Here is a 22,445-nt window from a genome sequence, read left to right on the forward strand (position 1 = left end):
AAATCGAAACGCACTCAGTTGTATGATTAATTTAAATTGTAATTTATTTCTCAACTATCTCAAGTCATTGCTACTAGTTCTCTAAATGGTGTGTGTCCTGCCTCACATAGTATGTAGATGCATAACGCGGAAAAACAAAGGAAATCTTTACACTGCAACTGGATCTAACAATAGGAGTTCGACTACATAATGCATCCTAATCCAATCCTATCCCTCGCGCCGCCTACAAGTACTCGACGATATCGCATTTGATGGATATATTCGGACAGCTCTGGCCGACGGCACTGCGTCCCCGGTAGTTGGGGCTCTTCTCGGTGAGGAGTTTCCGGAAGATGGGCAGGATGGCCGTCTCGCCTTCGAGCAGTTCCGTTTCGCTGCTGGCCCCATAGATGGTGCTCTCCTGCTTCCCTCGCTGCCTGCTCCGCTGCTTGTCCGGTGCCACATTGGGCGAACTGTGGTGGTGGGCGGCATGCTGGATGTTGGAGCTCCGGCTTACCTTACGCGGCTGGACGCAGGGCTGGCTGCTGGGCGGCGGATCCCGCTCCCGTTCGCTGTCCGTTTCGCTCTGGCACACGGTGCCCTTCTGCGGCTTTGGCCGGTGCTTGTTGCGGTTCTTCTCCGAGACGGACCGCTGGATGGGCGAGGTGGTGTTGGGGTCATAGGCCATCCCGTGGCCGCCATGGTGCTCCGCACAGCGCTGCGGACTGGCGTAGTTGCGCGGCGACTGGCGCTGCTTGGCGTGCGACAGCGTGTGCGTGTCCCAGAGGTCGCTCTGCGACACCACGAAGTTGGACTTCAGAGCGGCGCCCATGCTGGTGCGGCGGTGGTCCGAGGCAGTGGGAGCTGTTTGAATATAAAAATAAATTTATTATTATCAAAATTATCATCAAAAATATACATCCAACGTCACTTCCACAAGGCCACTCCTTACTCCCAAGTTGCAGCACAACCCCCATCCCACAAACTCCAAGCGAGGACGACATCGAAATGGATACAACAGAATCCATCAGAACCAGTACAAACACTACAACCTCAGACCGCACTCTCAGAAGCTACAACAAAGAAAAAACCAACCCTCTGGCTATACCCCTAAAGGCTAAAAGCAAAGCAGACAAATCGAAAACAGTAAATACAAACCAACTAAAACACTCGAAGTAACCCAAACAACACTGCCAAGGAACTTTATTAATTAATCACTCAAATTAGTACTAAGTAATACACCTTCTCTTTACATTTAATGCTTAAATTCATTCAATGGAACATCCATGGATATAGAAATAACTACATTGAACTCCAAACCCTGATCAAGACCTTTAACCCCCTAATTCTTGCCCTACAAGAAACACACATAACCAACTTTAACTCTCTACCCATTCCCATTAACTACACACTCTACCAACAATGCTGCACCAACTCTTACGGGGGCGCAGCTCTACTGATACATAACTCAATATCTCAAAGACAAATCTCAATCACCCAAGACTTCGAAGCAACTGGAGTCTCAATAGATACAAAACTTAAACTAAACATAATATCAGTCTACATTTCACCAACTAAGTCCTTTAACAGAAGTAACCTAGAAAACGTCCTCTGCTTCGACAACACACCCACTTTAGTCCTCGGAGACTTTAATAGTTGGCACCCCTACTGGGGCTCTCCTAGCCCTAATACCAGAGGCAATATTATTGCCAAATTCCTAGACCGTTCAGATTACATTTTATTAAACGACAAAAGCCCCACCCACTTCTCCACTCACAACTCTTTCACACATATAGACTTATCCTTTTCTTCATCCACTATAGCCCCAGAATTTCTCTGGGAAACAATAGACGACCTCTACGGAAGTGATCACCTCCCTATCTTAATCTCAATGAACCTTAATGCCTCCCCCTCATCCTACACCTCCAAACCCTCCTTTAACTTAAAGAAAGCAAACTGGGAAGCATACAAAAAATCTTTTCGTATCAATTCTACTGACAAGCCACCGAGCGAAAATGTCAATAAAGAAGCAGCTTTGTTAAGAAAAATTATTATCCACAGCGCGCACCAATCAATCCCCCAGAACTCCACTTTTCAATTCCCTAGAACAGTCCCGTGGTGGAATCAAAACTTATCAGTTTTGAAGAATGCCAAATCGTCTAAATGGTCAATACTAAAACGTAACATTACTACGTATAATATAATAGAATACAAAAGAGCCAACGCTAAACTAAAGAAAGCCATTAGAGAAGCCAAACGAATCTCTATTTTTAATTTCACATCCGATATTAGTCCCTTCTCATCTCCAGCAAGAACATGGTCCAACATCAGACGCCTTTGCGGCCTTTACCCCACAAAGCACATACACTGCATTAACGACCCTTCTTTCCCCACCCCCAGAACATCCCAAAGTGAAATCGCTAACTCTTTTGGACTTGCCTGGTCCAAAGAAGCCGACGACGGTAACTTTTCTCCAACTTTTCGCACTAATAAATTCCGCTTAAACCACACATTAGACTACCAACCCTCCAAAACTGCACTAGAAATAGAAAAGGACATTTCGTTCATTGAATTTAGCAGCGCACTCAACTCCTTGAAAGGCAAAACTCCAGGCTTAGATCGCATCTCATACATTATGATCAACAACTCCCCCATATCATTCAAACACAGAGTCCTTAACCATTTCAACTCAATCCTAGATTCCTCAATCCCTCAAGCCTACAAACATAGCCTTGTACTTCCCATCCTAAAACCCCAAAAACCCAAAACAGACATTAAATCGTACCGCCCGATATCCCTAAATTCATGCCTAGCCAAAACACTTGATAAGATTATCGCAAAGAGACTGTGGTGGTTTGTTTTAAATAACAACCTAATCAACAGCAATCAGATTGGATTTAGAAGGGGAAGATCTGTTATAGACAGTCTACTCTTAGTAGACCACATAGCAACAAGATCCCTTTCCCTCAAGAAGCACGTCACATTGATCTCTCTTGATTTCAACAAGGCATTTGACAAAATAGGCATCCACTCCGTAATTAACCAGCTGAAGGAATGGAAAATAGGCAAACGCATATTAAATTATGTCCATAACTTTATGACAAACAGAAAAATAATCATAAAATCCGGCAACAACCTTTCAAGCCTTTTCCCACTTAACAATGGCATACCCCAGGGGTCTCCAATCTCAGTAATTCTCTTTCTCATAGCTTACAACACTCTCTCCCATATTATCTCCTTACACAAAGAAATAAAACTAACAGCATACGCCGATGATTTCCATCTTATAATCGAACACAATAAACAAAAAAACCCCACTACCAACCTCCAAACCCTGTTTACTCAAATAGACGACTGGTGTACGTACTCTGGTTCAATTCTATCAAAAGAAAAATGTCAAGTCCTTCACATATGCAGAAAACATAACTGCTCTGCCAAGATCCTTACAGGCGACACAAATCTTCCCAGTACAAACTCCCTCAGAATACTAGGACTTACTATTAACAACAAATACACCTGGAACACCCATATTACAAAATTAAAAACAGAACTATCAAAAACTCTAAATATTATTAAACATCTCTCTTCCCTTAAATATAACAGCAACACAACCACTCTTATCTTACTATTAAATCTATCCTCATTTCTAAAATCGATTATTGCCTGCCTTTCTACGGATATTGTCCCAAATCTAAATTAAACTGCTTAAAAACAACAATAAACGCAGCTCTAAGAGCAGCCTTAGGAGCCTACCGAACCACACCAGTAAACAACTTACTACTAGAAACTAAAACAAACACATTAGAACAAAAACGAAACTTCCTTACAGCCAAATTAAGTAAAAATATCCTTTTCGCCCACGGCACCCATATAACTAAACTAATAAAGCCACATAAAAGAAAATACAGATACCCTAGTACCATAGACAGAATAATCCAAGCATGCAACCACCTATCCCTCCCCGTTTCTCCTATCCGAATCAGTAACTGTAAAAAATTTAATATGACTACCACACATAAAGCTATCGACACCAGTCTGTCATCTCATAATAAACAAAATACCCCTGCAACAACTTACCAACAACTTTTCAGGTCCTTACAATCCTCATACCCACATCACAAATTTGTATATACTGACGGTTCTAAGGCTGATGGTATATCTGGATTCAGTATTACTGATGAAAATAACCTTTTAAAATCCGGTCTACTACCAATGTACTCTTCCTCCTATACGAGCGAGATCATTGCCATCCTAGAAGCCACAAAACTTTGTCAAGGAAAGTCTGGAAAACACGCAATCTGCACCGACTCCCTCTCCTCCCTTAACTCCATTAAAAACCTTAATAAACACTCCTACTACATTACATCAATAAGAAACATCATAACCAAAAACTTCCCAAAAATAAGCCTTATTTGGATTCCTAGCCACATAGGAATAAAAGGCAACGAAACTGCTGACTCATTTGCCAAACTTAGCCTTCAATCCCCCCTTATATATACCCCTAACTACAATTTTACTGACATCGCTCGCCACCTAAAACAATGCTTAGATAATGAACTGATAAAAACCTTGGAAACATCATCTCCTTGGTACCAACTTGTAAAACCCCTAACATTCCCACACAAACACGAAATGAATAGAAGACAACAAATTATTATTAACAGAATACGACTTGGACACACCAAGTTCACCAATGCGCATTACATTGATAAAAACCTTTCCTCTATCTGCCCCCTGTGCAACATCAGCCCAATAAGCCTAACCCATATCATTACCTCATGCCCCGCCCTTACTCTCCAAAGAACTGCATCGTTCAACTCCCAAAACCCTTTCCACATTATATCAAATCCTACATTAATCAATACCCAGAAAATCTTACTCTTTCTTAACAATTCGAACATATTATATAAGATATAATAAATTGTAAAATATAATCATCACTACTAAATTACCATAAGCGAGCTTAAGGCCTTTTGTTGCTATTGCTCTAGAATAAACCCACTGTTAGCTTAAAGTTTTAACTATAAGTTAGCATTAGATAATAATAATAATAAAAATAAAACTATCTTAACTTACATATTTTTTCATTATTTAAAAATATTTTTCCGTAAGTTCATCGTTTTAAAATATATTACCTACTTTAAACTTTCCTTTTCTACTTCACCCTACCTATTAAAATATTATTAAAATATTCATAGATATATCTCCTACATTTTGCAAGGGGTTTTACTTCAGTACTGTATTTGACTTACTCTTGATCACAGCCGGCGTGCTGGGCTTCGAGTGGGGACACACGTTGCTCAGCTCCGACTGCGAGGTGGAGATGTTGGTGGAGGAGTTCCTGTGCGAGCTGCTGTACTTGGGCCGGGCGGTGGGCGTCTGGCTGCCGCTGTCATAGTGCCTAGAGGCAGTTGACTGACGCCGCTCCCGCATGCTGGAGCAGTCTCCAGTGCTCCGCTTGCCCGCCGTGCTGGTGATGCTTCCGATATTCTCATCGGTCTGGGCCGACACCGAGTTCCTCTTCTCCAGATGGCGGTGATGTTGCTGCTGGTGATGCTGCTGCTGCTGTTGCTGTTGCATCTGCTGGTGTTGCTGTTGCTGCTGCTGCTGGTGTTGCTGCTGCATTTGCTGGTGCTGTTGCAGATGCTGCTGCAGCTGCTGCTGGATGGGCTGCATCATGGTGGGCGCAGGGGCATGCGAGTGGTGCTCCACAATGGATTGCTTTTTCTTTTTGCTGTTTTGGGGGACATACTAATGTAAATAACATTTCAACCACTATTTTAAAAGAGACTTACGGAGGAAGCGATGGAGCCACCACTGTGGACTGCACGGAGACAAAGGAGTTGTCCATTTCCACATGGGTCGAGGTCACACTATCCACGGACGTCATCTCGGTAACTTCTATGACAAAGGGGTTGCAATGCATGAACATATCTAGGTGGTCCCCCACTCCAGCCACTCACCTGTGGTGCTGGGCATCTCCCGACGCACCGGTGGAGCCGATAGCCTCACAATATCATCGCTCAGGATGGGCTCCAGTTCACTGCCCACAGTGGAGCCACCTGTGCAGGTCACTCCATCGATCCACTTGCGGGCCTCGGGTCCCAGTTTTCGGATTAGGGCCTGCAGCTCGTTCTCCTTCTCCATCAAGGCCTTCCGGAATCGGCAGTTCGTGTTCTTCACATCCCGCAATCGCTGCTCGAGTTCGCAGACCGATGAGTCCCGTCGTCCATTCTTGGACATGGGTCTCAGGGTGGCCCTCACCCGCTTGTCCACCACGCCCTGGGGATTCCTTTTTAGCTCCACCAACTGCAAAACGATTCGCATGAATGTTAATCAACAATAATGGTATAGGGTCAACATCTAGGAAGGATCAACTCTACGGACAGTCTAAAGAATCCCAACAGCAAGGACATAGCCTCTGTCTACGACCTTGCTGCTGCTTTGGATGGTTTTTAAATAGTTCAAGTTTATAGTTAGTCTGTAGTGTTATATAGCATTTGAGGAACTGTTTTGAAATTTCGAGTACATGTTGTTTCTGTTTTAAGGTGTATCAGCGCTAGACGAATAATCAGCTCAGCGGACGGTGAGGTCCGATCAGTGGGAATGCTCTAACTACAACCGATCGGTAGATCACCGCCTTCAAACAACATTCATATTGCACGAGTATATGTAACATATAACAGCTACAAAAACTACAAAACTTCCTTACTACCAGTCTTACTTTCGGTACGAACACCAAACACAAAGTGGCTGTCGTACAAAAAATGATAAAAAACGAGAGTAAGACAAAAACTAAATCCTTGCGGTCCGATAGCACCAGGGATATAGCCGCTCCGGCCAGGCAGGTGATGAACACATTGTAAACGGAGAAGCCAATATGCTTGGAGTCGTTCAATGCGGGAATCGAAACGTGTCGGGTTTCCCAGGCCAAAAAGGCGCCAAAGACCTTGGGGAAAAATAAAACAATATAAATATAATATAGCTTAAATATAATCTTGATGAATAACTCACCAATAACAGGCCCTTGTACGCATAAATAATGCTAACAAATATGGTCATATGCTCCGATTGGCAGTATTCGTTTTCGGGTATCACCAGAACATCATCAATGTTCTCATGATGCTGTGGAAAAGAATAATTTTAAATACTTTAATACAAAATATTTCAAATCAATCCACTCACCAGGGGCTCCAATTGCTTGGTCTCTCGGTAGAAGGGATCTGCTATCTGCCAGGTGGTAATGATGGCTATATCAATGAACAACAGCACGCCCACAACCATAAACAATTGATAGTCCTTGATCACTTTCTTGTTGAGTTTAAGATCGGTAAAGATGGAGTGCACTCGCCAGGTCTTCGAGAACATGGCACCAAAACTAAGACTGAACCCAGCCATCAGAATCCAAGCTCGAGCTGTGCATATGTAGGGAAAAGCTGCCACGCTGCTTAAGGTGGTATCCAGTCCCAGGAATATTATGCTCAAATAGGTCATCATACAGCCCACAATTATCAGGTTGTTCAGATGGGGACTGGACATCTTAATGTATCTAAAAATAAATATAAGTATTTTAATAACAGAAAGATATAGGAAATAAATCAACTCACCTTTGATTGCGATACTTGATGTTAAAGGCCAGAAAAACTGTAGCAATGATCACTCCAATAACCGAAGCACTAGCCGATACAATGTATATGGTCGGGTTCACCTGACTGTGCTCTATGTAGATCAAAGTTCGATCCTTGGGCGGAGTTTTTCCCACCCATTTAACTGGCTTGCCTAAACTCAAGTCCAGGTGGGACTTTTGTGAATGGTATTCCCCAATCTTCTCCATTTGACCCAACTGGAACTGGTTGATCAGGATATTCGCCTTGCGTTCGTTGTTGTAGAAACGCACAGGACCCTAAGTAATACAATTTATATATTAGAATTTGATATGTAGTTGTATTTTAAAGTGTATTTACCGTCACACCCTCGAAGGAGGTATTTCGCAGAGCCTCGAGAAACACACTTTCCCAATCCTTGACTCGATAATCGAAATGTGTTAGCAGATCCTCCCGCTTTTCGGCCACATACTGAATGGCCAGAGCAGCTGCCCAGATTCCATCGTAGGTATAGCCATGAAAGCGGGAATATTCAGTGCCTCGCAGTCTGTCATATTCCACCAGATACTCATCTGCAGTCTGAAAATATTATAGATGTTATATTAGATAGATCCCTTAAGCAGTGATTTGAAAGTTTAGATACTAACAATGCCGGCAACTGTGATATCGCCACTGGTGGACAAGGGAAGAAGATCCACTAGAATGGCGCCCTCCAACGCTGTGGCAATCTCCTCCACACTGCACTCGCTGTCCTGGGTGACATTCCACCAATCTGTGGAATATGTGGCCATGATCAGCCACTGGTAAGCTCTGCCATACATGTCCAATCTAGAAGAATATATTTATAATTTATAACACTTTGTTAAGAGAGAAGGGAAAGAGAACCCACTTGTAAGCTTCGCAGAAGGCCTTTCGAGCAAAGTGCTCGTTGAAGTTGCCCAGGATGATCCTGACATCCTTCTCGCGGAGTTTCTTCAGAGATTCGGCCACATCATTGACAAAGCTCTGCGTCTCCACGACCTCCACTTCCATAGTGTCCAAATCAGCCACCATATGGTTGTGGGGCAGTGAATAGCGCGGTTCATTCTGGTAAACAGTGCCCACCCGGGTCCAATTGAACTCCTTGAGCAGGGCCAATCGGGGTGCATTGAAGGCATTCTCAGAGGGCACCACCCGGAAGAAATTGGGAAAGGCGTCCTTAGTGAACATGGGATGGGTGTCCGCGTAGCTCAGCTGGGTGAGGTGCCAGTGCTTGCTGGCCTTGGCAATGGGATCGGTCACGTGGGTGCAGGCCGCTCCAAAGAGCATTACTTTGTTGGGACCCGAGTGCATCATATCGAAGAAGGACTTTACGCCCACGGCAGCATTGCACTGGAAAAGGGAGGAAATAAAGTTGCATTATCAAGTAAGTTAAGTTCGGAAACCGGGATATATTTTCGATGTTATTCCCTAATTCTAAGATCCATATATAAAAAATAATGGGCTTGTTATAAGACAGATAAGATAAGACAGGATTTTTTAATGCTTTAAAAATAGTTTATACATTTTCTTTCCAAATTGTAAACCAATCAAGGATCTCAAAAAACAAATCATAAGTAAATGATCTCATATTTAATTCGACCCATAAAAGACTTGTTCTGTAAACTCACCTGAGTGTCGTTCCACCACATGTGCAGCCTGTAGTTGGCCAGGATCTTTCCGTGCTCGTTAACGTGGCCCAGAGCGAGCTTAACGCTGGGCATGACCCCTCGCCCCGTGTAGGAGTTCTCCACGCCATCGCCGTAGGGAAAGAATCCCGCTATATAGACATCCGATCTCTTGGCCGTCCTGCCCCAGACGGTGCTCCAGAGGAGCAGGAACAGCAGGCTAGCGAATGGAGTCCAACTTGGCCAAAACATGTTTACCGCGTGGGCTGCAAAACGATTCTAAATGTGAATAGGGCATACATATCGAGGACGTGAACTTGGTGGTGAGTTGTGGGTGGTGCCTGCTGGTGGGTGGTGGGTGCTCAGGTGAGCTGCCAAGGCTGCCGAGGCAAGGCTGCGCCCAGTGGGCGTGTATTTTAGGGCTTCTACCCGTGCTTGTGGGCCTCGCATGCAATTTCACAGGACAGGTGGGGCAAGGCTAAGGCCAGGCCAGCGAAATTGCTTCAAATTGCTGCAGCCCATGCTGGCACGTTGGATAATTATAAAGCAATTTTATGATTAAAGAAGGCAGCCCTGCATTATTTATTATCTTAGTTATGGCGAAGGAGGAATCTCAACTAAGCACTTCTTTAGGTGTTTAAGCTCGTTTAAAAGATCTTTATAAATGGAGAGCCATACATACCAGCTTTGTTAATTCTGCAGCTAGATTTTATTTCACTACCGATGGCATTTTACTCACTAAATTTGTATTCAACTCTTGGAGAACAAAGAACTTTTGCAGTGCGAGGGTCCGAAAAATTATGTATCCCCCTGACTTGACACTTGGCTGACAGGAGGAATTCGTGGAGGGCAGTGCGCATGTCCTCAATCCGAAAGCTGTGACAGCTCCGCCTTGGCCTAGGTTTTCCAACCCCCGTGGATCCCCCCAAAAACCACGTCGTTTGTAAACACATCCTGCAACAGGTGGCACCGTCAGCTGGTCCGGCGCCCATTGTTATGACCGTTACCATGGGCTACAAAATGGGAACCACCTCGGCCAATTACCAAATTGAAAATTGTCAGTACCCATAATGGAGGACTATGCGCCAAGTCGCTATAAAATGCTCGAGAAAATCGGCGAAGGTGTCCATGGCTGCGTGTTTAAGGCCATCGATTTGCAGCGCAACAAGGAGGTGGCCATCAAAAAGGTGGCCCTGAAGAACAAATTCGGGAATATAGCTTTGAACACACTGAGGGAAATCAAAACCCTGCAGCTCTGCAAGTCGGAATATGTGAGTTAACCTTATTAAGAAGTTAAGTAATACATTAGTAACCGGTTTAATTGCAGATTCTGGGTATTATCGACATATATCCTGATTTGACGGGGCTCTCCTTGGTGTTGGAGTACCAGCCGGACACCTTGTACAATCGACTTAAGAGCGAGGTGAATCCCCTGAGCCGGCAGCAGGTACGAAAGTTCGCCCATCAAATGTTCAAGGGCATTGCATATCTCCATGATGCGGGACTCATGCACCGGGACATCAAGCCGGCCAACCTGCTGATCAGCGATACGGATATGCTCAAGATCGCCGACTTTGGACTGGCCCGTCTGTACTTTCCCGAAGAGGAGTCGCGACTTTACTCGCCCCAGGTGTCCACGCGATGGTATCGAGCTCCCGAGATTCTCTGGGGCAGCCAGAAGTACGGAACCGGAGTTGATATGTGGGCAGCAGGTAGATATCATTATTTTTAAGTGATTTACTTGAAGAACTAAAACTGGGAAGGTACACTATAATTGATCCTCCGTTCGAAGAATTAGGGATACAATGCATATCATTTCAAAATTGTTATGTAGTTTACCATTTTTAATAATATTATGAATGTTCTTGCTTAATTCAGGCTGCGTGGTGGCGGAGATGCTGCGAGGAGTTCCTCTCTTTGCGGGAACCACCGACATAGAACAGTTGGCCATTATCATCCGCACCTTGGGCAGTCCACGCTTAAATCAGTGGCCGGAATTGACTTCTCTGCCGGATTACAGCAAGATACGGTGAGTACCGATCTCTAAAATATACATATCACTTAATATATATTTTTCCATATCTCCACGTAGCTTTCCCAATTCCGTAGGCATTCACTGGGACAACTTATTTCCAAGCTGCACACATGCGGTGGAGATCAATCTGGTCTCAAATCTGGTGGTTTACAATCCCAAAAACCGACTTAAGGCCAGCGAGGTAGGTTCCTTTTGCCATATTGAAACTGTATGATTATTATAAGAAATTGTATGGTCTATATATTTTTCAGGCAGTTGAACACGATTACTTTCACTAGTTAAAAGACTATTTACACAGGTATTGCTAGCATCTAGGAGTTTTCCGATTCTTTGAATCTGCAAAGAGGAAATATATGATTAATTGAGGAAGTGAGGGTTATTTAGGATACCTACTTGCACTTGAGGCAGGTGAAGAAGACCGTCTGTCCTTCGTCCGCCGATCGGAGTTGCAGGGTGGCATAGGACATCTTATCGTGGTTGCACTTGGGACACTTTCTCTCCACGACGGGTCCATCAGCCTCCGATTCCGACTCCTGTTTGGTTCTGTTCAACAACTTCTTGGCATCGTATGTGTTAAAATGAATAGTAAACTCAGATTTCTCGCCGCTGTAAACTATTATAAAATCGAATTAATACATGATGATCTTTTAAAAAAGGTGTTAGTCTTGTTTTACCATCCGCCTGAAACTCCTCTTTGCAATTGTGGCAAGTCACATTGCCCTTGACTTGCAGCTCGGGAAGAATGGAGCCGCAGGAGGGACAGAATCCCGGGCAATTGTTAAAAGCATCCATTTTAAAATATGTAAATCCGGCAAATCAAAACCAAAATAAATATATTCGCACGTGCTACTATTGAGTTTTTAATAGGACCGTTTATAGACCGGTTAAAAATACCAAAGGCTACTAGAAAAATACTAAACAAATGTCAGAAAGGTGGAGAACCTTGATGACTCAGGTTGGAAACTTTGATATAACCGCTTACCCGTTTCATGCATAGTATTTAATTCAAATTCAAATTTAAATTCAATCGAGGGGAAGAACTTAAGTCGATATTTTCCTAACAGTATTTTCAACGATATAGATTGTGTATATTTACAATATTATATTCAAAATTTCTTTTTTATCTAACTGCCAGATAACCCAGTAAAAGCATTACAATTCGAATTTGTTCATTATTATTATTATGGTATAAAAAACTAGTACATCAATAAGGCGATCTTACGGGCTAGTCAGCTGAAATGCAAGTCAGATGTGCACACTCTGGTTCAATTAAACTACCTAAAACTATCACAGGCAGAACATTAACTACGCGCTAGAGGTCCTAACTACAACTATGCATCTAGGAACTATTGATCCTTGGCTGCCAGAATATCGCACAGAGTGTAATCAAAACGCGATACCACACCTTGGAGTGGAGGTATCGTCTTTGAGATATCGGTCTATCCTATCGGCTGGAAAGACTCTGCGGCATGTTGAGCTCCCAGAGCTTCATGTTGTTGTCGAGCACTTCGTGGTACCAGCTCTCCTTCTCCGGCTCCTCCCGGAAGATGGGCTTCAGCGACTTGAGGTCCAGCTGCAGGATGGCATCGTTGCCCAGCAGCGAGTCCAGCGATCGCAGCAGAGTACTATTCCCATGCAGTTTCAGCAGGGTCACGTACTTGACCACATAGTACTCGTACTGCAGCTTCCTGTTGGCCCAACGCTCCACGGTGGCATTGGCGCTGGCCGATCGAATCTGGCCAAGATGGGCGGCAAACCAGGGTGCAAAGTAGTTGTAAAGATCCAGCTTCGACAGCCCATTGAGCCCCTTGCTCTTGATTCGCTCCTTGATCATGCTGTAGTTCTTGCGACTGTACACGAACACCTGATACAGCGAATTACCTGTGGTGTACGAGTTCACATAGTGCGTGCCCACCTCCTCCATAAATCGGACTACAGATGTCATGTTCCCGATTTGCAGCTGATTAACTCGGGACCGCACATCCTGCTCCAGGGGCTGATGCACCGGAATCTCGGTATTCAGGCGACCGGTTTCCCTGAATCGCACCACCCTCACCAGAACATACGAGTAATCGCCCTGGATGAAGGACGTGTTGATGCCCAGCTTCCTGGCCGCATTATCCGGAAACCATCCGCCCGTGAACGCCTCCCAAGGTTTGTCCATCCGCTCGATGGAGAAGTCCCGGAAATAGGCCTGGAACAATTGCCTCCGGTTCTCGCAGAACTCCATGTGAAAGTCTCCGTGAAAGATCCCGGGCGTGGTGTCTTCATGGCTCTCTGCCAAGCCACTCAGGTTCTGAAAGGATATTACATTTATTAACTAAATTATAACAAGGCAGATCTATCCCTTAGGCAAAAAAAATTGTCAAATCATTTTAGTTTTATCATTGAATTTAAAAATTATTTTTCTAACTAATAAGTTTATAAGTGACGCTTTTGGTAACTCAAATGTAGTTAAGTGGCAATGACTTTTAAATTTATCTAGTTAACTACATTGTCAAATAAAAAATTTTAAGTGGGTCCATTCGAGCACCGAAATGGCCGGAAGTATAAACAAGGGAGAACGCTATAGTCGAGTACCTCGACTATCAGATACCCGTTACTCAGCTAAATGGAGATATGCAAGCAGCAAAGCGAGATTAAAATGCGCCACCTACCGGCGGTATACAGATTTAAGCGTTATGGGCGTTAAAGTGGGCGTGGCAAAATTTTTTAGATCAATCGATAGGTATTGACGAGACCAATACGTTTCAGTTAAAATTTTTTATCTAGCATGAAAATTGTGGGCGTCACAGGGTTTTGCGGTTTGTGGGCGTTAAAGTGGGCGTGGCAAACTTTTTTTTTGGTCAATCGATACGTATTGATGAGAACATTACATTTCAGTTAAAATTTTCTATCTAGCATCAAAACTGTAGGAGCCACAGTTTTGGGCGGTTTGTGGGCGTTAGAGTGGGCGTGGCAGTCTACTGAAACAAACTTGCGCTGCGTAGGAAGCTCAGGAATCTGCACGCCAAATCTCAATAGCCTAGCTCCCATAGTTTCCGAGATCTCAGCGTTCATCCGGACAGACGGACAGACGGACAGACGGACACGGCTAGATCGACTCGGCTAGTGATCCTGATCAAGAATATATATACTTTATGGGGTCGGAAACGCTTCCTTCTGCCTGTTACATACTTTCCGACGAATCTAGTATACCCTTTTACTCTACGAGTAACGGGTATAAAAAGTAGTTTTTAATATATAAACAAAAACTGGTAGGGCCATGAAATGTTTATTTCTACTTTGAATGTAAATGTAAATGATAGTTGTGGACAAGGGTTATTAGAAACTCAAATAGCTTGGAAAACCTTTATGCCTATGATATAAGCTACTCATGAGTACAGATGGTCAACTAACCCGGTAGATGTTCTTGGTGGGCTCCTTGAACAACCACCGCTCCGGCTCCACGTTCTCATTGATGGGTATTACCCGCATGGAGATGCTTAGGTAGCCATAGCGCGCGAATATATTGATGGCCTTGCCGATCCGAAGCTGGGACTCGCGACGACCTCCATCCGCCAGGAGCGCCAGGGTCAGCAGCCAGAAAAGGCCAGGCCACGACCTCATCGCTCAGCATTCAAGGTATGAACTGTAAGAACATAATATGAATAATAATAGAATTTAATCTGGGTTGCTATAGACCTTTATTCAAATAGCCTAACATTTATTAAGATTGCAACCCTTGTGTTTTCAGGGAAAATCCTTTTGTATCATAAGAAAAACTCATTATACTAATTAATATAAAACTAGATTTACTCTTTTCTTCAATAAATCATGATTGCTAATAAGAAAGATCTATTATAATAACTTATTGTAATGAATACTAAAATGGCTCTTAATTGCAGTGCATAAATCAATGAGAAACAGGTACCTACTAGCAGTTCCATCTTTAAATCATTTTACTAAACGCTATCATTAGTTATTCCGAGTTAAACCGGAAAGTTTCCTACCATACAACCTCTATTGTTTGTTTAAATTTTTAAAGCCCATGCAGTGGTTGCGCCACAGAGGGGGGTTTAGTTATATGGCAATAATTGCAGGGCCGACGTGTTTGTTTTCCACTCTATAAACGGGCGATAATTTAAGCGCGCTCTAATTGGCCATGAACCTTCAGTGGCTCTGAACTTGAACCGAACCGCAGGTGACTTTACTTGGGTTCCGTGGAGGTAGAGGTAGAGGCCACCAGCTGGCGATGAGCCGAAGCTCTGCTCCGATCACCTTAAGTGGATGCAATTAGCCGCAGGCTCCTGCCCGTAAAAACAGCTACAAAGTAAAGCCATCAAAATTGGTTTGCTTGTCTGTTGTTTTGACTTGCAAATTATTTCCTAAAAACATTTTGCATGCCTCGTAACCGTTTTCTTGTTGATTTGGCTTGGCTTGGCTTGGCCCACTATACTGCAAAGACCGGTTATGCCGTTCGCCAATATTTCTGGCCAGATATTATGGTCTGGCCGGCAAGGAAGCCAAAGTAATTGGCCGGGCCACACACATTCTAACAACATGGCGAGGCAACTCCTAATTTGAGACGTTATCAGAAAAAGCGACGTGTTTCAGATGGCCAGGCCTGGCCAACAACACAGAGGTTAGCCGGGTGTTATCCACGTTCGTGAGTCACACCTGTCGCCCCGAAGCAGTCGAGCGCAACGCCAGACAAACAGCCATGATGACACTCAAATTGTTAACAATTTACGTGAACCATAAAATCTAGGCGTCGCTAAACTTGTCCAGCAGCAGCAGTAGCAGCAGTAAAAAACGAAAAAAAAAAAACAAACAAAAAACAGCAGGAAGAATGACTGAATGAAAATTGCCCGTAATGAAACTAGCCCTGAATGGAACAAAGAAGAGAGCCATCGGCCTGCATGATGCTATATACAAATAACATTGCCGATGGACGATTCCAGGAAATACACATTTGCACAGTTTATAAGCACATATATATTTGCTAAATGTTGCAATCAGTAGCCCCAGGAAACTTGACCCCATAGATGAACTTCAAAGATTGCAATATCTCTACGGATTCAAACATTTTGCCTGGGGTTCTCGTGTAGAATCCGATTGCGAAGGTTGACAACTTCTACCAAACATCTAATACCCTGCTAATGAGCTTAGTTCTCTATTGAAAGACCCTAAAAAATTGCCCCAAAGTCTGCGTGCCGCTTGAAAGGCATGTGTTATGTGACTTGATGATAGTTAGTTTTGGCGGTGGGGGTATTTACAATAGCGGACGCATAACCTTGTGCAAAAGACCCAAAAAAAAGCCGCGAACCGGAGTTCGAGATGAAGAAGACGAATTAAATCAAAAATTCAATGCGCGCACTCGGACTCTGAAGCAAAGGCAACTAAAAATCAACTCGTTCAACTGTGACTCCCAATGCACTGAGAAAAAACAAGCCAGTACTTGACAGTACAAGAACTATAGGCACAAGAACTGTCAACTAAGAAAGTGATCAGTTATAATAAAAATATAGATGTTGGTTTTACTTTTTTAACCATGTTTCCTCAAATCAAATATGATCGATTTCTTATTCTAATCATAACACTGAGAAAAATATTCTGTATTTGTTTATAATACAAATAAAAGGTAAACTGTTTTTTTATTAGAACATTTTACTTTATAAAAAATATACGAGATTTTAAAGGGCACTTATCACTCAGTCAACAACATTTAAAATTTAATAACACTTAAAAAATGAAAACTTTTTTTAAAAAATTTCTTGCTATTTTATTTTTTGTTTAATATTGGAAAAAAATAATCATTATATAATATATTCTTCATATATATTATATATTCTTTTATGGTTATTATCAATATTAAAGATCGTTCAAATGATTCTTTTTTTTTAAATAATCCAAAACGTTTTTAATGAAAATATTTTAATTCCAATTAAATTGTTGTACACTTGTTCTGACTATTCTGATATTCCAAAAAGTAGAATCCTTAAAAATCACTATAAAATTCCAAACTTTTCTCTTAGTGCTTAACACCGTGGTAGTCTGCGGCCAGTCAATTGGAGATTCTTTATACGCATTTCATGCGCTCTTTTGTGGTCGTGGTCTGGATCGAACCCCGGACGAAGGGCAACCAACGCGGGGCATAAGGTCTGCAGTTTATATCGCGCTTAATTTTATGCTTGCTCCGTGTGCGTTGTTTCCTTGAGCGGTGTTAAACAAAAGTTGTCTGGCTGCGAGGTGCTGCTTCTGCCGTTTCTGCTGCTATTTTTGTTGTATTATTTACCTGCACGAGAACTCGAACTCGAATGCGGATTGAAATTGACGTAACCACCGGACAGAAGCGGCTTTTTGGCCAGAAGCTCGAAAGGGGGCAGGGGGGGGGTCTATTCTACAGGCCAGATGAGTCTAATCCACAGCTCTAGAGTCTAGAGTGGTTCCCCACTGGTTAGCCTTATCGCTATGATACCAGAGGCTATTGAACAAGGCTGGCTGGCTGGCTTTAGCATCGCTCGTTGCCGAGTTTTACGGTTTGTGGGTCAGAGGTCGACGGCTCGACTCGACTCGACTCGGCTCAATGGCTGTTGGCGCCCTCAAGTGATAAGCGCATCTATATATAGATCGCTGGAATCTCGGGATCAAATTACGTTTGCGCGGATTTCAACAACCAACATGGCACATAGCACACAGCACGAACATAGTCGAGTACCCTGAATAAGTAAACACTAAACACTAGACACTAAAACACACCACAGCTCACACCGAACGAGCGACGACGACGTGCCTTCAATTGCAATTAAAAGCCGGAATTTGCGGCAACCAAATACACTTACTATAGCACTCCAAAACCCGAGCAGGCACAACTTCCAGCGCGCAGACTCAAAACCAAACTGAAACTGGCTACCAAAAACTCGATCGCCGGAGAGAACAAGCCGATCAGCAGCAGCAACAGCAAACAGCAGCAATATGTGTTGCGCCACGCCAGCAACATGTTGCTGTGGTGCTGTTCGATTGTTGCTGCTGCTGCAGCAGCAACAGTTGCAGTTCAATGACTGGCGGCCAGCAGAAGTTCTACTCCTCCAACGGTAATGGCTTTGGCCAATGCTAATGGCCTGGCACAAATATCTATTGTTGACATCTGCCGTTTTGGGGGGACAGCTTTTCCGCTTATTAATATTTCCCAGCACGTCGCCAACTTCCAGTTTGTTGGGGCCAGTATAGGCCAGTTGGGGAGGTGGAGGCCTCTCTAAGCGAGGCAGATTGAAATGATTGCAGTTTGCCGGCCCAGACTTGCGAAAGACCCTCATAGAACTCTGTGGCCACAGTGGACAGTAATCAAAAACTTTTGGTACTCTTTGTGGTGGCAGCAAAAAAAAATAAAAAAGAGATACAAAAACTAATAAGACCCCAAGTGAGCCGAGGAAAAAAACAAAAACGAAAGTATCAAATTCGCATTACCTTGAAAACATGCTAACAAATTTGGGTCAAGCTTTGAGTGCCGGGCGACAAATGTTTGAAATTCGAGTGTAATGTTTCAATTAGAAGCTCAAGATACAAATGTATCTGAAGCTCAAAGCCCCATGGCTGCAGGGCATCCGCTTTGTTGTCAAAGCCTTGACTTCTGGATTTCCGCTGGCCATTGAGCATTTCTGCGAAAGTCTCGGTTGGCTTTCTAAGAATTTGAATCTTTCTTTGGGAACTTGGAACGGGGGGGTTTGGTTTTTTTTTGGGTCTACCGAAAATCATTGCAAAAGCAGTTTGAAATTGTATCTCTCGTATATTTTTGTTCTCTTTCCATATATAGAAGTTCATTTTATTATTTCTGTTTCGGTTTCTGTGTGGGTTTTGCTTTGTCTTTGCTGCATGCATGATTCAAAACTTATATATTTAAAATTCGGTATTTCAGTGTTTACTCGATTTTATTTAATTCTCATTCCCGTTCTCACCACCTTTCTGTTCGTCTTCGCTGCGGTTTCTGTTTCATTTTAATTTATTATTATTAATCCCATGTTTAAACTATGTATATATAATGACATTTTTATCATTTATTTTAAATGATATTTACTAACGCCACGGCCTTCTGCGCCCCAAAACGATCGATCGATCTGTCGATCCATTCATTTCATTTCATTTCATTTATTATTTTAATAACAATTCACTCAATTAGCTCAAATCGCGTCAATCTACACATATTGACATTGGAGATCATAAGCATATCATCAACTCATCTTCACCATCATTACCCTCAGTATCATATCATCATCATTGACTTATGAAATTAGAGAAAAATTCTAATTCATTTGGTTTACGTTACCATGTTCATCTCATTTCTTTTTTCTTTTTCATTTTTATGTAATATCAACAATAAATTTTTACTTAATCTTAGTGTGAAATTATTCTTAGAGTACAGCTACAATCTGCTCGCATCGGCTAAGAAAAAAAGGATCAAGTAAAAGTACGAAACGAGTCCTTCAAAATCCTAGCTCAATCTCGGGATACTCTCTATCGGTTTTTCCCCCTCATTCAATTCTGTTCAATCGTTCCTAATCATGGTTATATACCGTAAAATATAAGATTTTGATTTGAGCATTCTTTTCCTAATCGTTTCTTCTTTTTTGGTGTTTCTGGCACATCCAGCTTTTGCTTGGGGGAGCTTCAAAATGTACATACATCCATCTCCATCTCCAGCCGTTTTTTTCCTTATAAGGCTCCTCCTAACATATCATATCATATCGTCTCGTCTCGTCCCGTTCGTTCCTTCGTTCGCTTTAAGGTATAATACTTAGTTAATTTGGCCACTTGGCTGCGTTTGTGGTTGTGGGTAGGTAGTTAGTTCTTCAGTTTTTTCGGGTAGGTTCGGTTGTTCTTTTTTTTGGGATACTTCTATGATTTGCATTGCCTCTCCTGCTATCTCCTTCCACGCTCAGAACCGAAAAGTTATAGCCCAGCGTCTAACGATAATACTCTATGCAAAATTGTTCAACCATTTTGAAACCATAGAATTGTTCTGGATATAAGTATGTAATTCTTGTGTGGTGTGCGGTTGGGAAATTCAAGTGGGTCGTGTGGTTGTTGGGCTCGAATTAAGCTCAGGCTTAAATTGTTTTGGGGGGACAGCTAGAGAATTGCGTGGCACGTGTTTACAAATGTGTTCGATTTAATACTAAGTTCGATCTCAAGTGTGTTCTATTCTCGATTTTCCTATCCCAATCACCCAACTACACTCCGTAGTTGTGGTCTAAATTCTGTTTTCGTCCATCTCAGAAAGCTCTATGTGAGGGAAGCTAATTCAAAATGTTCTGAACCTCTCCTATATCTCCTATCATATGGATCTATATTTGGGGAAAAAGCGAAATTACTGAGCGCTGGTTGCTGATTATGAAGCTGCACTAAAAAAATGCCAGGTTTCTTGATTGCTAAGACAGTTTGTCGGTGTCATTGTAAAGTATCTCGAAAATTTGAAGCTGCTGCTTGGGTGGTTACTGGGCCTGTGGGTGTACGAGTAATTCAATTCAATTCAATTCAAAGCGACTTAAGAGATCTCATTCGATTCGGTTTGGGTCACCTTGTTTGGTTTTCGTTTTTGGCTGTGGGTTAAAAGGAAGCGCTCCGCTATATTATTCTTATTGAACTTGACTGATTTTCAATGTATCCAACCTGAGTTTGAGTTGTTCGAAAAATATATATATGTGTTGTGTATACATACTTCCTCGATTTCCTACTTTCTTCTTGATTTTTTTGTCATATATTTATATGTTTATCTGCCTGTTTTGCGTTGACCTGCAATCTCCTCACCTTTTCGCTAATTATATTAATTCGTAATTGCAGTTAGTGTGTGTTTTTGTGCTCACTCTATGTTTTTTTCCATTTGTTTACTTTGCTTTTGCTTGAATTAAACGCGGCTGCAATTAATATTATTTCATTTTTGTTTTATTATGTTTGATTGCATTTTTTGTGGTTTACTCATTTCTCATTGAATTCAATTAAACGTCAACAATTTGGTATTTTGGTTTTATATGTTTTTTTCTTTTTCCTCCGCGTGTGTAGGTGTTGTGATCTGAATTAATTGTATTTTTTTTTGGGTTTTTTCTGTTACCTTTTCTTTATGTTTATTGCATTTAAAACGTGCACTTTACCACTGTCCTGACTTGATCTTCCATATGTAATTAATTAGTTCTTACTTGGCTTGAAACACTTGAAATTGCTCACATCGTAATTTGTTTATTATTCTCTGTTCTTCGTGTTCTTTTTGCTGCTGTGTCTCCTTGTGTCTATGTTTAATTATATTTAATTACGTAGTTTTCTCTATAATTTACTAACTCGTTCAACGCCCTATCTGCACACAAGACTCTTACCGGAAATAATCTTTGAGTAAAAACAATTTGGAGTGCTTCGGTTCGATTTGTCTAACTCCAGTTAACTTAGACACTAACAAGTGCAAGATTTACATAAGCGTTTAATGCTGTTTTGACTAAATGCTGAATACAAACAATACAACAAAACAATAATCGTAAAATATAACACAATGAGCATGGAATGGCAAATACAATCGGTTAAAATTAATACAAAATAAACGTATAGTTAAAACAGAAAACAAAAAAAAGAGGCAAATACAAATGGTTGTCTGTCAATTAACACACTTTTTGTCTTTGCGTTGCGACCGCAGTTCCCATAATACCCATCTACTCTTAAATTATATAGCTCGGCGCCAGGCGCCTTCTATCTTCCAGTACTCCAGTCCTCCAATCCTCACTGTCATCATCATCTCCCATAGTGGATGCTGTTTTGCTGTTTTCTTCAGTTGCTGTTGCTTTTGTGCCTTGGTAATACTTTAATGGTGTGTTGTGGTGATGTGGCGTGTATCTGCATCTTCGTTTCGTGTATCTGCCTCAGTAGAGCGCCACGTTGGAGGCCTGCGTGTAGGCGTCCCACTCGCAGTCGCAGCCCTCGAGGCAGTCGGGGCATTCCAGTTCGCTGTCTTGTCAGTACAGCCAGGACACGGGCACCCACTGCGGGGTGGTGTGCACCCGGTCGATGGCCGTCTCCAGCGTGGCAATCGTCTCGCTGATGTCGTTGTTCACAATCGTCAGATCGAAGAAGTGCCCGTACAGCTGGCGCAGCATCTCCGACTCCTTGGCCAGTCGCTCCAGGCTGCCGTCGTACTGTCATGGGTCAAAGGTGAAGCGATTA

The 22,445-nt window shown here is 42.5% G+C and overlaps 5 protein-coding genes across 16 annotated transcripts in view; 1 reads left to right on the forward strand and 4 right to left on the reverse strand.

Annotated features, from left to right (window-relative positions):
* Positions 1-18: 18 nt before the first annotated feature.
* On the reverse strand, positions 19-10,198 carry GABA-B-R2 (gamma-aminobutyric acid type B receptor subunit 2). Of its 4 annotated transcripts, none has more exons than XM_036817126.3 (13): positions 9,912-10,198; positions 9,233-9,495; positions 8,473-8,954; positions 8,231-8,411; positions 7,944-8,162; positions 7,587-7,882; positions 7,165-7,528; positions 6,994-7,104; positions 6,704-6,928; positions 5,943-6,288; positions 5,775-5,877; positions 5,232-5,713; positions 19-843 (listed from the first exon to the last, which is right to left on the reverse strand). In XM_036817126.3, exons 2-13 carry the CDS (start codon positions 9,479-9,481, stop codon positions 224-226), a joined length of 3,678 nt encoding a protein of 1,225 aa, XP_036673021.2. In that variant the 5' UTR covers positions 9,482-9,495; positions 9,912-10,198; the 3' UTR covers positions 19-223. The 4 variants fall into 4 exon arrangements, with proteins under 4 accessions (XP_036673021.2, XP_036673020.2, XP_036673019.2 ...); XM_036817125.3 differs by having other exon boundaries at positions 5,775-5,880; XM_036817124.3 differs by having other exon boundaries at positions 6,692-6,928.
* Positions 10,199-10,268: 70 nt separating this feature from the next.
* Positions 10,269-11,924, forward strand: LOC108014389 (cyclin-dependent kinase 20). The gene is made up of 5 exons (XM_036817127.3): positions 10,269-10,500; positions 10,557-10,941; positions 11,108-11,258; positions 11,322-11,445; positions 11,516-11,924. The coding sequence occupies exons 1-5, from the start codon at positions 10,300-10,302 to the stop codon at positions 11,540-11,542; spliced, it is 888 nt and encodes a 295-aa protein (XP_036673022.1). The 5' UTR covers positions 10,269-10,299; the 3' UTR covers positions 11,543-11,924.
* Polr1H (RNA polymerase I subunit RpI12) lies at positions 11,479-12,128 on the reverse strand. The gene is made up of 3 exons (XM_017080494.4): positions 11,939-12,128; positions 11,658-11,877; positions 11,479-11,600 (listed from the first exon to the last, which is right to left on the reverse strand). Exons 1-3 carry the CDS (start codon positions 12,054-12,056, stop codon positions 11,576-11,578), a joined length of 363 nt encoding a protein of 120 aa, XP_016935983.2. The 5' UTR covers positions 12,057-12,128; the 3' UTR covers positions 11,479-11,575.
* A 294-nt stretch (positions 12,129-12,422) lies between these two features.
* tsl (membrane-attack complex domain containing protein torso-like) lies at positions 12,423-18,237 on the reverse strand. 2 transcript variants are annotated; one of them, XM_017080506.4, is made up of 3 exons: positions 18,089-18,237; positions 14,664-14,895; positions 12,423-13,560 (listed from the first exon to the last, which is right to left on the reverse strand). In XM_017080506.4, exons 2-3 carry the CDS (start codon positions 14,871-14,873, stop codon positions 12,709-12,711), a joined length of 1,062 nt encoding a protein of 353 aa, XP_016935995.2. In that variant the 5' UTR covers positions 14,874-14,895; positions 18,089-18,237; the 3' UTR covers positions 12,423-12,708. The 2 variants fall into 2 exon arrangements, with proteins under 2 accessions (XP_016935995.2, XP_016935996.2); XM_017080507.3 differs by lacking the exon at positions 18,089-18,237 and adding an exon at positions 17,542-17,560.
* A 918-nt stretch (positions 18,238-19,155) lies between these two features.
* The window catches only part of CASK (peripheral plasma membrane protein CASK), a 46,152-nt gene continuing 42,862 nt past the window's right edge, over positions 19,156-22,445 (reverse strand). For all 8 annotated transcript variants that reach the window (XM_036817254.3, XM_036817255.3, XM_036817253.3 and 5 more), the window contains one exon: positions 19,156-22,417. In XM_036817254.3, coding sequence (XP_036673149.1) covers positions 22,238-22,417 — 180 coding nt within the window. In that variant the 3' untranslated portion in view covers positions 19,156-22,237. The remainder of the gene's footprint in view (positions 22,418-22,445) is intronic.

This window comes from Drosophila suzukii, chromosome 3 (genome assembly GCF_043229965.1).
Source record: "Drosophila suzukii chromosome 3, CBGP_Dsuzu_IsoJpt1.0, whole genome shotgun sequence".
NCBI lineage: Eukaryota > Metazoa > Arthropoda > Insecta > Diptera > Drosophilidae > Drosophila > Drosophila suzukii.